General features: G+C 50.2%; 1 protein-coding gene and 1 non-coding gene across 2 annotated transcripts; one reads left to right on the top strand and one right to left on the bottom strand.

The window, feature by feature from the left end:
• The first annotated feature begins 97 nt into the window (after positions 1-97).
• Psmb3 (proteasome 20S subunit beta 3) lies at positions 98-13,891 on the top strand. The gene is made up of 7 exons (XM_059271656.1): positions 98-455; positions 3,347-3,546; positions 3,810-3,994; positions 8,006-8,113; positions 11,233-11,410; positions 12,759-12,853; positions 13,779-13,891. Exons 2-7 carry the CDS (start codon positions 3,544-3,546, stop codon positions 13,825-13,827), a joined length of 618 nt encoding a protein of 205 aa, XP_059127639.1. The 5' UTR covers positions 98-455; positions 3,347-3,543; the 3' UTR covers positions 13,828-13,891.
• Trnan-guu (transfer RNA asparagine (anticodon GUU)) lies at positions 2,491-2,564 on the bottom strand. The gene has a single exon. It is a non-coding gene; the product is annotated as a tRNA-Asn (tRNA).
• Positions 13,892-16,895: the final 3,004 nt, after the last annotated feature.

Here is a 16,895-nt window from a genome sequence, read left to right on the forward strand (position 1 = left end):
CGGGGCGGGGAGAGCAAGCCCGAGACACGAATTCGGGCGCCGGGCCAGAGACACAATAACTAGCCGAATTCGCGAGGCCCGGGCGCACTAGGAAGCGAGGAGTCGAGAGAGGACGCGCGCCTTTTCGCCGCCGGTGCGCCTCCCTGGCCGCCTCGGAGGAGCCGGCGAGCGCGAAGGCGGCCGGTGCCAGCCGACTCCGACAGTCACCCTCGGCTCCACCCAGCGCTTGCTCGCGGGTCCCCAGCGGCCCCGGCACCAGGCAGGGCAGGAAGGAGAGCTGGAAGAGACGGCGCCGAGGAAGCGAATCGATTCTGCGTTACCACGAGAACCGTGGGCCTCATTAGGTCGCTCGATTTCGCTTATTCGTTACTTCTGATTTATAGGGGGTGGCCACTGTGACTTTCCCTCCAAAGAGCTCGATTATCCGGCCTGAAATGCCTTTAAGCGCCAGCACGGTAGGTTGGCTCGAGCAGGGAATGAATCTTTGTGGAGCTTCGGAGCGCCCGCTTCCTCTCCTTGTCCCAAGCCCAAAGCAGCCCCGAAGTTGGGGCTCCCCGGACTGAGTGCTTTACACACTGGCTGGCTTATCAGGAGCCCTGTGGACGCTGGCCGTCCAGTGACCCCAACAGTTTCAGCCCTCAGCCCGCGGTGGCCGAATGAGGGTGGAGAGGAAGGGCGGGAGAAATTTCCGCCAAGACCGGGTGATCCCAGAGCGAGCGGGAGAGGCCCCGGGAGAATCGGTCACCTGCTTCCCAGTCCCTACATCGGGTACCTCGAGCTCGCAAGCTACTGTGGGAAGGGGGCTCGAGTTAGACACGCCCACTGTCATCAGGGCCTGTGTGTCTGGGCATCTTGGACTCTGCTGTAGCGAGCACAAGTGCCCAGCACGAAGGGTACCTCCACAGGGACCCCGTCTCTGACATTCTCTCACTAGAAGTCCCTGAAATCTCGGTTTCATCAAACGCTGGCACCCAGGAAGGTTATTAAACGAGTATCCATTTACTCCTCAAGCAGCTATTAAGTTCCAGTCCAGAGTAAACCGCTGGAGAGTAGAAGCACCCCGAAGACCCACTGCCCACTAAAACTTCAATAAATCATCTGTGCTGGGACTTTGTTAGATTCTCTGGTTTATCAGGAGAATCAACCCTTCCCACATCTGAAGTTCTCTGGTCTTTCTGTCTTTATTCTATTAGCTGTGGAGAAGCATCTGACACGTGCCAATGTCAAGTATTGCTTTAGGCAGAGCAGGTAGGCTGGGTTTTGACAGCAGGACCAGGAGGTCCTGAAAAGACCCTTCTCTCTGCCTTTTGAAGGGCCAGGTGGTCGCCTAGGCTTGTGCATATGGGTGTGTAAACATCAGAGAGGGAGTCCAGAGAGACTTCCTTTGAGCCAAATGTCTAGAGAACTGATTGAAAGAGTCCCTTGCACATTCTACACAGGAAGGTAGAGGCTTCCTGCCCACCTACACCAATGCACCTCTGCAAACGTGAACTCTTCCTTCCCTCCATGTTGTCTGTATCCTACCCTGTCCTCTAGCTGATAACTACTCACTGGAGGGTCACTACCAGTCATAAATCAGGTTCCCAAAGGGCAGGAACCTGGGACATCAAGGCAGGGACTGTCTCCAGTGCATACTAGAGCGATGTAAGGATGAGATCCCCTTTAAGATGGTGGCGGCAATGGCCATTAGCTTTCATGCACAGCTTTACCTCTGTGTCCTTTACATCTGTCCCTCCTGCAAACAGTACCCTTTGTCCGTCTCTGCATCTACGTCCTCATTCTTCTTAATGGCTCTCTTTCCCTCTCTTTGGGGGCAATCTTACCCTACTCCCCTACTTATGTCTGCTTAGACCCCCTCGTTGTATGCCTTTCTCTGTAGATCACAGCTAGGTTCTTCCTCTTTCACCTCTACCCTCGAGATTTCTTTCCTGACTCTTTCCTCTGGAACAGATGTACTATTTCAAGTTTATATCATCCACTGACGCAGACAATGGAAAGCTTTTGTCTTTCTAAACTTTTAAAACTTTCTAAAGCTTTTGTCCGGCTAAACTCCACAGCAAATTCATTCTTTTTTTTTTTTTTTTTTTTTTTTTTTTTTGGTTTTTCGAGACAGGGTTTCTCTGTGTAGCTTTGCCCCTTTCCTGGAACTCACTTGGTAGCCCAGGCTGGCCTCGAACTCACAGAGATCCGCCTGGGTCTGCCTCCCGAGTGCTGGGATTAAAGGCGTGCGCCACCACCGCCCGGCCAAATTCATTCTTAATCCTAGGAAAAAAGGCATTGTGAAACATGACAGCGAGACAGAAACCTTTTTTTTTTTTTGGCTTTTCCGTAGTCCAGATTGGGGGAAAGAGTGGTGAGCGGCGGTGGGGGGTCGTTAGGAGAAATCCTGTCATTGTCCACAATGAATTTCTAAACACAATGACTCTCGGTACAGAGTTTGGCTTTTGTGATTTTTTTTTTTTTTAAAAAGGGCGCACTCAAAAACTTGACCGTCCCTGGGTGGGCTCGAACCACCAACCTTTCGGTTAACAGCCGAACGCGCTAACCGATTGCGCCACAGAGACGGTGACAGTTGTTTGTGAGGCAGAGAGCCGAGTCAATAGGAGAGACCGCGCTATGGCGCAAGAGCAGCGATGAACGCAAGCAGTCACAGTAGCTTTTCCAGCCAAAGAAATCCGATCCCGAAGATCGGGAGCCGTGGCCGGAGAACCAAGGCGGGTTGGATTCCGGAGGGGAAGGCGAGGGACACGCACGTCCCACCTGGGTTGCTCCGGAACGGTTGGCCCAGGCTATCCTCGGCTAGTGACTTATATGTGGATGGACACAGAACGTTCCTTTGTAGAGTGAACGGAGACTTAGGGCTACGTCAGTCGACCTGTAGGAATGGGGGTGACGGACTCCAAAAGCTGAACAACCTGTAACCCCCCGCTCCCTCCCCAAAAAAAATTCCCCTCCGCAGCTGAACCCTCGCAGCACGAAACCTCGCTCGGCTCCCCATTCTGCAATGAATGAGCGCCCTCGGTATACAGCTGCCAGTGGGTATTCGCAGCTCCGCCAAGTGCCCGGTCCACAGTAGGGATTTGTGAATGAATACATGAAGTCAGCTAGCTGGAGTAAAATGCCCAACTCCCACAGCGCCCCAGTAAGCCCAGGGACACCCTCTGAGTACAGCCGAAGCTCCACAAGGCCGCGTCCGCAGCCCACGTGTCGCCAGCTCCGCCCCCTCCCCCGGGGCGGGAAGGGGGGGGGGAGAGGACGCCAGAGTCCAGGTCCGCCAAGATCCCAACATGCCCCGGACTGCAGGCTCTTCCGCACTCACAGTGACTTTTCACTTTCCGCTTTCCAGACCTCCGTTTTGGTTTCTCAACCAAACTATGCATATTTGTGACTGACGGGTCGCTTATCCAATAGAAAGCTGCACTGGTCAGGAAGAGTCGGCCCATCAGCCAATGGGGGAGGCCCGGCGGGAGCGTTGGCCCAGAGACAGCCAGAGCCGGTTTGCAGGAATTGCAGTGGCGATCGGAGTCCTACTAGAGCGCAATCATGGTGAGCTTGGGGAGTGGAGGGAAGGAGCCTGGGATGGGAATTGAAAGCATGGATGGGTAAGCCTTGAATGTGGGACGGAGAGGGTCTGCTGGTCAGTAGAATGCGCATGGCAGGACCGTGCGGATGAGTGCGGTTCCTGGGTGCCTCGCCGGGCCGATCTTAGGGCTGGAGCTCCGGGCTTCCAGGCGCCTCCGGAGACTGGGCGGGAGGTTATGGCAACACTTAGCTCCACGATCTGAGCCCCTTGATTTGTCTGTTTCCAGTCTATTATGTCCTATAACGGAGGGGCCGTCATGGCCATGAAGGGCAAGAACTGTGTGGCCATCGCTGCGGACAGGCGTTTCGGAATCCAGGCCCAGATGGTGACCACGGACTTCCAGAAGATCTTTCCCATGGGTGACAGGCTCTACATAGGCCTGGCCGGGCTGGCTACCGACGTCCAGACAGTGTAAGTGTCCCAGAGCCCCGCCTTCACTCTGGTGTCTTTGTTGACCAACTTGTCTCGAGCAGCCTGATGTGAGCCATCTGCCGAACACTACCACTACTGGACTCTATGGGAAGCAACTTTGTCAGGGAGTCCTTTAATGGCGGTCTTGATATTACTGGCTAGCTGTCTCATTCTGCAGATGAAGACATTGAGAGTCTCAGAGAGCCTTTTGTTCAAGATGCCATTAATGAATGCCTGCCGGATCCCAATGCAGGTTTCTCTGAAGCCAAAGGCTGTGCACGCTCCCTAAAGCACTAGGTGGCCGACAAAACAGACATAACAGAGTGATAACTAACCCTGGTGAGCTGGTAGGCTTGAACTGCCCACTTGCCTAGTTGACAGGGGTTATGTGGTTTGAGAGATGGGAGAGTCTGAAAGGGGAAGCACACAGGTCTGGTTTGTGATGCCTGAGCATGGGGATTAGGATTGCTGTGGTTGGTGTTGGGGAAAGCAAGGATGGGACTTTAAAAAATGAAATACGTAGCTGGGTTAGTGGTGGTGGTGGTGGTGGTGGTGGTGGTGGTGGTGGTGCACGCCTTTAATCCCAGCACTTGGGAGGCAGAGGCAGGCAGATCTCTGAGTTTGAGGCTAGCCTGGTCTACAAAATGAGTTCCAAGACAGCCAGGACTGTTACACAGAGAAATTCTGTCTTGAAAAACCAAAAGAAAAAATTTCTCTTTTATGTGTGTGGGTATTTTGCCTACTTGTATGTCTGTGCACCACATGAGTGCCTGTAGAGGCCAGAAGAGGGCATTGGACACACACACACACACACACACACACACACACACACACACACACTGTATGCTCACCTAGTCTGAGTTGCAGATGATTGTGAGCCAATTATGTGGGCACTGGGAATAGAATTCAGTTCTTCTGGAAGAGCAGTCACTGCTCTTAACTACTGAGCCAGCTCTCCAGCCCCTACATTTCTTCTTATTATTTTATTGTGTTTGTATGCCCAGGTGCCACATGTGTGTGGAGGCCAGGGGACAGCTTGCAGGAGTTGGTTCTGTCTTTCCATCATGTGGGTTTTAGGAATTGGACTGGTCAGGCTTGGCCTTGGGTGTTTTTGCCTGTTGACCAAGTCTTCAAGGATGGGACTTTTCGAGTTGTTGCTGACTGGCCTCAGTGGCTGTTGTGAGGCCTGAGAGCGATTCATTTATTCCTTGAGCATTGAGGTCAAGTTTCAAGTCTCTCTCTCTCCCCCTCCCTCCCTCCTGATACTAGAAATTGAAACCAGGATTTTAAATGTTTAAGCATGTGATGTGCTGTTGAACTATATCCTCAGGCCCAAGCCCCCATGTCCTTTTATTACTATTATTATTAAAAGATTTCTTTTATTTTGTGTGGATGGGTGTTTTGCCGCACGTAAGTTTGTGTACCAACTGCATGTTGTGCCCTGGAGGCCGGAAGAGGTTGTTGGAGTCCCCAGAACTGGAGTTGCCGAAGGCTGTTAGCTCCTATGTAGGTGCTGGGAATCGAACCTAGGTTGTCTGGAAGAACAGCCAGTGCTCTTACACACTGAGCCATCTCCCCAGGCAACGCCCCCCCCCAGGCCCTTTATTTTTATTTTTTAAATGTAACACAGCCCACCCTCTGTGTCTAAAGGTTCTGCATCAGATTGAACTAGCTTGAATGAAAAGTATTCTGCTGGAATGGGGCTGTAATTCGATGGTGGAGTATATGTTTAGTAAGCATAAGGCCCTGCGGTCAATCTCTAGCATTAGGGACAGAAATAAAAGACGATGGTGGTGGCTCATGCTTATAACCCCAGCGTTAGGAAGGATGAGGCAGGAGAATCACACCTACCTCAAGGTTCGCTGGATTACCTAGTTCCAGGTTAGCCTGGGCTACAGAGCTAAGGGGGGCAGCTATGAATCTGAAGGAAATGATTGCATCTGTACTAAATATACTCAGAATTTTTTCTTGTCAATATTCCCCAAACACTGGGGTAAAAGAACCATTCACATGGCGTTTACATTGTTTCAGAACATAGTAACCCAGAGGTGTTTAAAGACCCAGAGGACCGTTATATATTAGAAAATGATTTGAAGCTGGGTGGTGGTGGCACATGCCTTTAAATCCATCACCATGTCTTGAAAACCAAAAAAACAAACAAAAAAAGTGATTTGAAAACAATGCCATTTCATATGAGGAAAATCTAATCTAGTGCCCGAAGTCATCAGTGACATTTCCAAGATGGTTCCTGTCGTGAGCATGTTGTGACTGAGATCCAGCAGTTAGGACTGTTACAGGGAAAGATAGTGAGAGTTTTTTTGTTTTTGTTGTTGTTGTTTTTGGTTTTGTTTTGTATTTTTCTTTTTAAAAAATATGTATTCTTTTATGTGCATTGGTGTTTTGCCTGCGTGTATGTTTGTGTGAGGGTGTCAGGGTACCATGTGGGTGCTAAGAAACAAACCTGGTCCTCTGAACCGCTGAGCCATCTCTCCAGCTCCATTTTTTGGTGGGGGAGATTCAAGACAGGGTTTCTTTATATAGCCTCGGCTGTCCTGGAACTAGCTCTGTAGACCAGGCTGGCCTCGAACTCACAGAGATCTGCCTGCCTCTATCTCCCAAGTGCTGGGATTAAAGGCTTGTGCCACCACTGAGGGGACACCCCCCCCTTTTAAATTAAATTAAATTTTATTTTATTCATATGAGTGCTTTGTCTGCATGTATGTCTGTGCACCACATGCATGCCTGGTGTCTGAGGAAGTAGTGAGCTTCCATGTGGGTGCTGGGAATCGAACCCGGGTCCTTCACAATAACAACTGCTTTTAACCACTGAGCCATCTCTTCAGCCCTGATGGTGACTGATTGATCTATCTATCCATCTTTCTTCCTTCCTTCCTTCCTTTCTTTTTTTCTTTCTTTTTTTCCTTTACTATGCCACTTTTGAGGAGCTAAGGCAAGTCCTCCAAAGGGAATGGGTTTTGAAGTCACACCTCAGGACTGGACAGGCCTTGGTGACATGTTGAATCTGGGGGAGCAGAGTCTAGAAGGACAGTATGTGTGGGGCTGGTTGGGGGGGCATGTTGTAAGCTGTACCTGGAGAGCTGAGCCTTATTTTTTGCAGGGGACCAGGGAGAAGCCAGAAAGGGAGAGGAAATGGAAGGCAATATAATATGGCTTAGTGGGTAAAGGTGCTTGTGGCTAAGCCCAGTAACCTGAGTTCAATCTCTGGAACCCAGAGGTAAAAGGAGAGAACCGACTCCCTACAAGTTATCCTCTGACCTCCACATGTACAGTAAACATGTGCACATACAGAAACAAATAAATAATAACAACAACAAAGAGAAGAAGAAGAGGGGAGAAAGTTGGGGTAGGATTTCCGGGGAGGACATGAGACCTAAAGCGGCAGCAGGTGCTGGCGTCCTAAAAGATGGGAGGGAAACTTATTGGGAATCTTTTTTTTTCTTTTTCTTTTTTTCCCGAGACAGGGTTTCTCTGTGTAGCTTTGTGCCTTTCCTGGAACTCACTCTGTAGCCCACACTGGCCTCGAAGGCTCGCTTATCAGGACTCTTGAAAAGTCTCAAGAACACAGCTTCCCTGGGCTCACTCTGAGGCTCCGGCATCCCTCCTTTGCTGTGGCCTTCTGGAGGCTCTTCTCACTGGATTTGCCTGCTTGCTGTGGGCAGCAACCCCTCATTCTCTTGGCCTCAGCTTCCTTCCCTATAAGATGAAGTTAAATTCACCCCGAGACGCTCCGTTCCTGTGTCTTGGAAGCCTTGCTTTGCTTAGTACGTGTGGCATTGGTTGGTTCTATGTGGGGACTATCTGGAACTCTGAGGTAGCCCTAGGGGACAAAAGGTCATCCTCTGCAGGCACCTTCTCATCAGTGGGTACAGCACTGCTCCATCGTTCCTTGGTAGGGACAGAAATGGTGTCTCCTTGTGTTACAGCTGACTGTGCAGGTTGAAGACTAGATGACTTTTACCAATGACTCATTCTCTGCTTCTCCTACCCCAGTGCCCAGCGCCTCAAGTTCCGGCTGAACCTGTATGAGCTGAAGGAAGGTCGGCAGATCAAGCCTTACACCCTCATGAGCATGGTGGCCAACCTCTTGTATGAGAAACGGTGAGTGGAGGGGGCGTTGGGGCTTAGACACAGAGTTAGACGGAGTGCTGTGGGGACAGTTTCTCCCTGGCCTCCCTCTTTCATTCCTCACCTTACTCTCCTTCCCTCCCCGCTCATTCCTTCCTGTCTAAGACAGTCTCACTCTAGCATGGCTGGCCTGGAACTCATCTACACCAGGCTGGCCCCGGGGTTATCTGTCTCGTGAATGCTGGCTCACAGGACCTGGCTTCCCAGCCATTCTTTTTTTTTTTCTTTTTTTCTCTCGAGACAAGGTTTCTCCATGTAGTTTTGGTGCCTGTCATGGAACTCACTCTGTAGCCCAGGCTGGCCTCGAACTCACAGAGATCTGCCTGGCTCTGCCTCATAAGTGCTGGGATTAAAGGTGTGTAAAGGTGTGCGTGCACCACCACTGTCCTGCTGAGCCCTTATTCTTGTGTGGACCCAGGTTCGATTCCCAGCACCTACAGGACAGCTCACAACAGTCTGTGACTCCAGTTCTAGGCGATCTGATGCCCTCTTCTGGCTTCTCTGGGTACTGTATGCATGTGGTGTACAGTCGTAATACAGGCAAAACACCCATACACATAAAAATAAAGATAAAAATCTTCAAAAAAAAAATTCAAGGTCATCATATATCAAAAGAGAATGAAAATTTTAAATACCTTGTAAAATTTGATTCTCATGAGGCTTGAAAAACTCAGGATCATGATACTTTTGGCATCCTTGGCACCCACACACATGCACATAAAAAAACAAAAAGGAAAAAAAAGGGAAAGAACTTTGTATCAAATTATCCTATTTGACCTGGGCATGGTGACGTCCACCTGTCATCATGGCACTGGGTAATTCGAGGCAGGAGGATCAAGAGTTCAAAAGCAGCTACATAGGAAGTTTTTTTTGTTTTTTTTTTTGTTTTTTTTGTTTTTTTGTTTTTTTTTTTTTGGTTTTTCAAGACAGGGTTTCTCTGTGTAGCTTTGCGCCTTTCCTGGAATTCACTTTGGAGACCAGGCTGGCCTTGAACTCACAGAGATCCGCCTGGCTCTGCCTCCCGAGTGCTGGGATTAAAGGCGTGCGCCACCACCGCCCGGCTTGTTTTTTTTTTTTTAAGATTTTTTTTTTATTTATTGTGTATAGTGTTCTATAAGCCTGCAGCCCAGAAGAGGGAGCCAGATCTCATTATGGATGGTTGTGAGCCACCATGTGGTTGGTGGGAATTGAACTCTGACCTCTAGAAGAGGTTAAGAGCACTGCTTGTTCTTCTACATAGGAAGTTTTTAAGATTTATTTATTTATTTTATGTATGAATACTCTGTCTGCATGTATGGCTTTATGCCAGAAAAGGGCACCAGATCTCATTAGAGATGGTTGGGAGCCACCATGTGGTTGCTGGGAATTGAACTCAGGACCCCTGGAAGAGCAGCCAGTGTTCTTAACTGCTGAGCCATCTCTCCAGCCCATCACACTTGTTTTGCTGTGGCTCCCCTGCCCCCGTCCCTGTCCCTCCCCCTCCCCCCCTCCGTGGGTACACGGACAGAACCTAGCTAGGCTCTGCACAGACTAGGCGGGTGTTCCACTGCTGTGTCCCCCGCCTTCAGCAAACTCCTCCCCTCTTTTATTTTTATTTTTTTCCTTTAAGTATTTCTTTTGTGGTGATGGGGGTTAAACTTAGGGCATCATACCTGCTAGGCAAATGCTGTACCTCCGAGGTCCAGTTTGAGTCCTAAATCATTTTTATAGCGCCATTACTGACGACCATGTCCTCAGACATACTGCTTGCTCAGTTTAATCCCCAGGACTGGGGCTGGAGAGATGGCTCATCGGTTAAGAGCACTGACTGCTCTTCCAGAGGACCCGGGTTCAATTCCCAGCACCCACATGGCAGTTCACAACTGTCTGTAACTCCAGGATCCAACACCCTCACACAGACATACATGCAGGGAAAACATCAATGCACACAAAATAAAAAGAATAAATTATTAAAAAAAAAAAAAAATCCGGGCTGGAGAGATGGCTCAGAGGTTAAGAGCACTGGCTGCTCTTCCAGAGGTCCTGAGTTCAATTCCCAGCAACCACATGGTGGCTCACAACCATCTGTAATGAGATCTGGTGCCCTCTTCTGGTCATACATGCTGTATACAAAAAAAAAAAAAAAAAAAAAAAAAAAAAAAAAAAATCCCCAGGACCAACCTCCACATGCCTGTACACTCACCCCTGTACACTCACCCCTGTACACTCACCCCTCACCCCGTACACTCACCCTGACACTCACCTACTCAAGTGCTATAGACCATCGAGAGGCAGAGGGAGATGGGTCTCTGAGTTTGAGGCCAGCCTGGTCTACAGAGTAAGTGCCAGGACACCCAAACCCTGTCTTCAAAAACAAAAACAAAATGCTATAAACCAAGGAGACACACAGGAAGTTTCTACTGGGATTGGCCATTCTGTCTTGAATATTTTTTTTTTCTGGTCTGTTTGCTTTTTGAGACAGGGTCTCTCTGTAGCCCTAGCTGAACTAGAAATCACTATGTAGACCAGGCTGGCCTCAAACTCACAGAGGTGCTCCTGCCTCCCAAATGCTGGTATCAAAGGTGTGTGCCACCATGCCCAGCTTGAACGTGTCCATTAAGATCCCAGAGGGTGCTGTTTGTAGTCCAGGTTGGTGTCCAGCTCGATCCTCCTTCCTCTTGAAAACCAGGGCCAGACATGTGCCACTATACCCAATACTTTTAATTTTAAAAGTTTTTTTGCACTACTGGAACTCAGACTATTGGGCTCTACGCATACTGGGCATGTGCTCTGCCAGTGAGTCACACCCTAGCCCAGTCTCAAATCCTTTTTCTAGAGAAGTAGGGGTGTAAATGCACAAACAGAGAGCGGAATCATGGTGGGACTTTGGCTAGTAATGAAGATGAGAAGCAGAATTCTCAAAGAAAGACTAGCAAGGGAGGGCGGGCCAGGCGGGGAAGAGAAGTCAGAGAGGAGGGTGAACACACTAGAACCTTGCCGGGAGAGGGGGGAGGGTCTGCACGGGGCTAGCCACAGTGAAGGGATGTTCCCAAGCCCCTCCCTTGGCAGCCTCCCTTGTGTGAACTCTGGACTCTCTCTCACCCTGGCCACAGGTTTGGTCCCTACTATACAGAGCCTGTCATCGCTGGGTTGGACCCGAAGACCTTCAAGCCCTTCATTTGCTCTCTAGACCTCATTGGCTGCCCCATGGTGACTGACGACTTTGTAGTCAGTGGAACCTGCTCCGAACAAATGTACGGCATGTGCGAGTCTCTCTGGGAGCCCAACATGGTAAGTTAGCAACATCCGTCAGCCCATGGCCATTATAGACAAATGTGTCTGTGCAGCGGAACTGAGGGGAAGGTGTGGAAAGAGAGCAGGCCACAGCCGCTGCTCCGTTGGAGGATTTCCAAAAGTTCCACCTGGGCTGGCTGGCCGGGAGGAGAGCAGCCTCTGTTGACCCACCCTGGCCATCATCATCATCACACTAGGTTTCCAGTGTCCTCCCCCATGACAGGCAGCACCAGTGTGAGCCTGGAGCTGGGTTTCTGAAGTAGAAACCCTTCTGTTTCAGCCATTTTGTTTGGTTGGTTTTGGCTTTTGAGATAGGGTTTCTCTCTGTAACAGCTCTGGTTGTCCTGGAACTCACTCTGTAGACCAGGCTGGCCTCAACCTCACAGGTCCACCTGCCTCTGCTTCCCTGGGTGGAAACCCATTCTTATATAAGTGAGTCAGCCCTGTTCTACCTCCGTTTGCCTCAGCTGTGAATGGGAGCATTCCTCAGACAGGGTACTGAGGAAAGTAACTAAAAAAACTAGAGCTACACTTCAAAGGGAGGCGCTGAAATGCAGCTGTTCTGCTCTGCAGGCTTGGTGGAGGCCAGGTACAAAGTGACTTCAAGGGCTTAACTGCCATTAAGGGTCATTCAAATAGTTGTTCAGACACACAGAGGAGGAGGGAGAGGAAAAAGCAGGCCCGGGGCTGGCAGAGTAGCCTATACTGGGGTACAGGCAGGCCAGATATGTTCAGTGAGTTGAGAGCGCCTGTAAGTGGGAGAATGTGTGTGGTGAGATGAAGCTGGAGAAGAGCAGGGTGGGACCTTCAGCACCCCGGTGTGTTTGAATGCTTTCCTTCAGTGAAAGGAACCTGAGGGTCCAGGATACAGCTGCTTGTGAGGGGTCACTCATCTACAGGAGATGCTAGGGTCCTGACTGGGGACAGGAGGGAAGCCAGAGTCAAGGCAGGGAGTCCAAGATGGAGAATTGAGGGGAAGGGCTGGTCTGAGGCGTGGGCTTGTGAGATCGCGTGGCTGAGTTTGGGGGTGCCTGTGGGACATGCAGGACCGTCTCAGGCTGCAGTTCTCTGGAACCTAGCAGAGACACACTTCATTTTACAAAGGGGGACCGAGGCTCTGACGGAGGGTATAATTATGACACTTGCCCAAGGTCACACTGTCGGGTTTGAAGTGTTTTCTTCGTCCTGTTTCTTCCTGAGGAAGGAGCTGAGAAGTTCCCATATCCAAGGAACCATCATTCCCCACACCAGGCAGGGCAGGGCCCAGAGCAGGACAGCTGGAGTCGAGAAAGTAAGAGGGTTGAGAAGGAACACAGCCCAGCTCTGAAAGCTTTACTGTTGGCAGGATCCAGAACACCTGTTTGAGACCATTTCCCAAGCCATGCTGAATGCCGTGGACCGGGACGCCGTGTCGGGCATGGGCGTCATTGTTCACATCATGTGAGTATGAGAAGTCTAGAACCTTCACAGACACTTGTGCTCCCCCTCTGCTAGCATACCACTGACCTCACCTCGGAAGCCCTCATCAGGTGTCAGGGCAGAGGAACCACTAGAAGCAGAGCATGGTGACAGGAGGAAGCGGGGACATTTGTATTCTAGGCACTGGGGAGGCGGGGGCAAGAGGATTTTGAGTTCGAGATTAGCCTGAGCTAAACAGTAAAACCCTGCTCAAAAAAAGTAAGAGAGGGACAGAGAAGGAAGGAGCCAACACAGGCCCAGAGCCCCAGAGTCAATGCTTTACCACAGGAGGCAGCTAGGTGCTGCCCAGGCTCTCCAGCCCTCTGTTGGGTGACACTTTGTGACCCTGAGTCTCCTCACAGTGGACATTTCTTCCCTAATGGTATCCCCAGAGTTTCAGGGATGACCATGGGAAGTAGCTCCCTGCAGACTGAGTGGCCGGTGGCTTTATCCTCCACACGTCTTCCTCTACAGCCCAGAACTGTGTGCATGGTTCACATCCCATATCCCATTCCCTAGCCAGACCTGAGGTGCTCTCTCCCTGTTTGTTCGAGGCTGTCACCAGGAACCTGATAGAATGCCATAGTGTCCCCTTTCCAATGGGTCCTGCTTACTCACCATGAAAAGCAGAATTGAGTGACCCAGGTTCTTGTGTCTACTGCAGTGAGACTCGGGTGCTCGTTCTGTAGGTCTGGGGGGCTCCATTCCTTTAGAAGGTGTTTCAGTCCAGCCCAAACCATCTCCGGAGAAAGCTCCCCTGCCCATGCCCATGTCCCCCTCCTAACAGTCCATAGGGCAGCAGGTGCCAGGCAGCCTTTCTTACAGCTAAGGCTCAGAGGGGAGGCAGGCAGGAGAGAACAGTACACATGATTATTTGTGTGTGTGTGTGGTTTTTCTCCCTTGGCAGTGAAAAGGACAAGATCACCACCAGGACACTGAAGGCCCGGATGGACTGACCCCATGCTCTGGTCCCAGCTTTCTTTTGTTGTTTTTCTTTTTAATAAAATTGCTTTTCTTTCACTCGACTTGTCTTTGTTCCTGTAGCTTTGTCCCCATGCGGGGACAGGGTCCAGTACAAAGCTACTTTATCTCAGCCCTCTTTGGGAATTGAACCCAGGCCCTTGGACATGCTAAGCACACATTCTGCTACTGAGCTATCCCTCAGCCCTGTGTTTTCTTTTGGATTTGCCTTGCTTCACTGGCACATATGGGGCTCCCTACTAGTCATCGTGGATGCCTGCTCTGGGGCTGGGCTGGTCACTCACACCAGTGTCCAAATCCACTTGCTAAGTGGTGTTGCAAGGATATAAACCAGTGTTCCATTTGACCCCCAAACCTAGACCTCCTTCACTGACCTCTATTGGCAGTCTTCCACCATTTTTCCAGTGCTTCGGTGGAATTTGGCCAAGGACCCATGAAGGATCCAGGTCAGTATTTGTCATCAGTTCATCACTGGGGTGGTGGGTGCAGTCTCCTTCTCCGGGATGATCTTATTCACTACTCAGAGCTCTCTGGCTCACAGTAGCTCACCTCGAAACCTGTAGTAGATTCAGTGCCCCAGTAAACGGATGTTTGCACGGTTCCCAGGCGGCCTCTGAATTGTCTGCAGGGCCCAGTCAAACTCATTCCTGTTGAAAATAAGTTTTTTTTGCAGTGCTGGGGGAATCGAACCCAAGGCCTTCAATGTTGGGCAGTATTCTACCACTAACCACAGCCCAGGCTTGTGTCTGCCTTCCAGACTCCTTTCTGTCTTCCTCTGCAGGATTGGGATTATAGAAACACAACCATGGTGAGATTTGGCTGCCTTTTTTTTTTTTTTTTTTTTTTTTTTTAACTTTTTGAATCAGAAGGTCTGGGATGAGCTAAGAGTTTTGTTTCTGAATCTCAGGTGCCACTGATAATGGCTGGTCCAGATCCACATTGAGAGCTGCTGAACTAAACTTTTGTGTGCTTGCACACACTTGTGCATATGCTGGGGATGGAACCTAGGACCTTGCACATGGCTAGGCAAGCACTCTATCACTGAGAAACACCCCGGCCCAAGTACTAAACTTTAAGGTCCAAGTATGTAGATGGGTAGCTGGAGGCATACAAGGATGCTGTATTCGAAGCCACACAGCCAGTTGAGAAACGTGGCTCTTAGCCATTGTCGATCCACAGCTGAAGTGAGGTCGGGGCAGTGGTGCACGGTACTGTTACCTGGTAGCCATCCCACCCAGTGCTGGCAGCTTAACATTGCTCAATAATTGCGTCTCCGAGTGGGCTGCTACCAGATTGCTTCTCCAGACCATACACTGATTTTGTCTGAACTGTCTCTAAAACGGGGACAAAAATAATTCGGATTCTGAAGAAGGGTAGGCTGCATCGTCAAAGGATTCGCATACCAGATGTACACAAAGCTTTCTGAGTTTTATTTTGTCCTCCAGTTGGAGATTCATTTGAACACGCATGCATTTGAAAACAGTAATGGGGGCTCAGAACTGTTCAGAGAGACGAGACAAGCACAGGGGGGAGAATTCCTATTTAAAAAAAAAAACGGAGCTTGCAGCCGGAAATGAGAAGTCACATGTGGTGGGGGTACTTTAATCCTGCGGTCCCAAAGGTGACTCCAGACTTCATTCACATTTTGTGTGTTCAACGTTCTGATCTGCTGCCGAGATGTGCTGAGCAGACGGGCTTCCCCTAAATGTAGGGGCTCTCACCACACAAAATGGCTGTGGGTAAGTGACAGTCTCTTCTAGTGTCTCCCCAGCCTTTCTGGTGTCTCAACCTGTTGAAGGACAGCTGAGTCTCATTTCCCCTTGAGTCACTCGCATAAGTGGCATATTTCAGGAGGACTGGGTCCATGGCTGGCAGATTTGGGGCAGCTGTCTAAATGTGTTTCCCTTTGGACCCCCACCCCCATTACTGCCACAGAGGTGAGGTCTCTAAACTCAGGAAGCCACAAGCCAGAGCTCTGAGGGCTGAGTACACTGTCCTTTGTGCCCGACACACTTCTGAGTAGGTCAAGACTTGAAACAGCTAATGCTTTTCCCCTCTCAACCTGAATTGTTAAGACAGCTGGGGGGTGGGGTCGGCTACCGAGAAAGGCCTGGGTCTTTGGTCCACCTCTCAGGCAGGCCCGGCACACTGTGAAGAGGGGAGGGCTTGGCAGGACTCCAGCCTCTCCACCTTGAGCACTGTCAGGGGACCTGTTCAGGCCTAAAGCCCAGGATGAAGAAAAGTGATGGGGGAGGGGGGAGGAAGAGCTGCCTGTGGGGGGAACTATAGTGCCACTGAGAACAGCCTGGGGGCCACTCATGGATGGCGCCAGCCACAGACCAGTAACCCCTGAGCTAGATAAGGAGAGATTGAGTACTGCAGCAGAACCGCATTCCTTGCCCGGCCCTGCACATCCCTGACACAGGGTAGGGCCCAGACTGGAGCAGCCTGTGGCCATTACTTAGTGTCTGTTAAGAGTTTTCATAGTACCCCTCACTTTAGCTGCATGTGAGCCATACGTTCTCAGCTTCACACTTTCCACAGGAGGGATGGGGAGCAGAGAGTTGTGACTGGATGCTACACTGTGTCAGGATGAAGAACTGGGAAGAGGATTCCTTCCCTTTTCCGAATCCAGGCCTCACCCAATCGTCTGGGTCTTAATTCTTAAAAGATCTATTCCTGGAAGACCCAAGGTGATTCTGGATGCCATAAGATGGTCTGGCCGATCTTCATGGCCCTGAGGAGTGAAGTTAAGGGTCTCAACACATGCTGTCCAGAAAGTGAACGGTGGGACTCAGAAAAGAGGGAGCAGGTGTGTGTGTGTGTGTGTGTGTGTGTGTGTGTGTGTGTGATCACTTTGAGACTGATAGCATATCTTTGTCACAAAAAGGAAGAAAACTTATATGAACCAAGATAAATAGCTTTTAAACATATGAATGCCAAAGGAATCAGAGGGCCAAACCCGAGGTTTTGAAGACAGCACAGAGAATGACCTTTTAAAAAACAACGTCAAGTCCACCAAACCACAGCTCAAATATTTTGA

Source organism: Peromyscus eremicus, chromosome 8a (assembly GCF_949786415.1).
Source record: "Peromyscus eremicus chromosome 8a, PerEre_H2_v1, whole genome shotgun sequence".
Lineage (NCBI taxonomy): Eukaryota > Metazoa > Chordata > Mammalia > Rodentia > Cricetidae > Peromyscus > Peromyscus eremicus.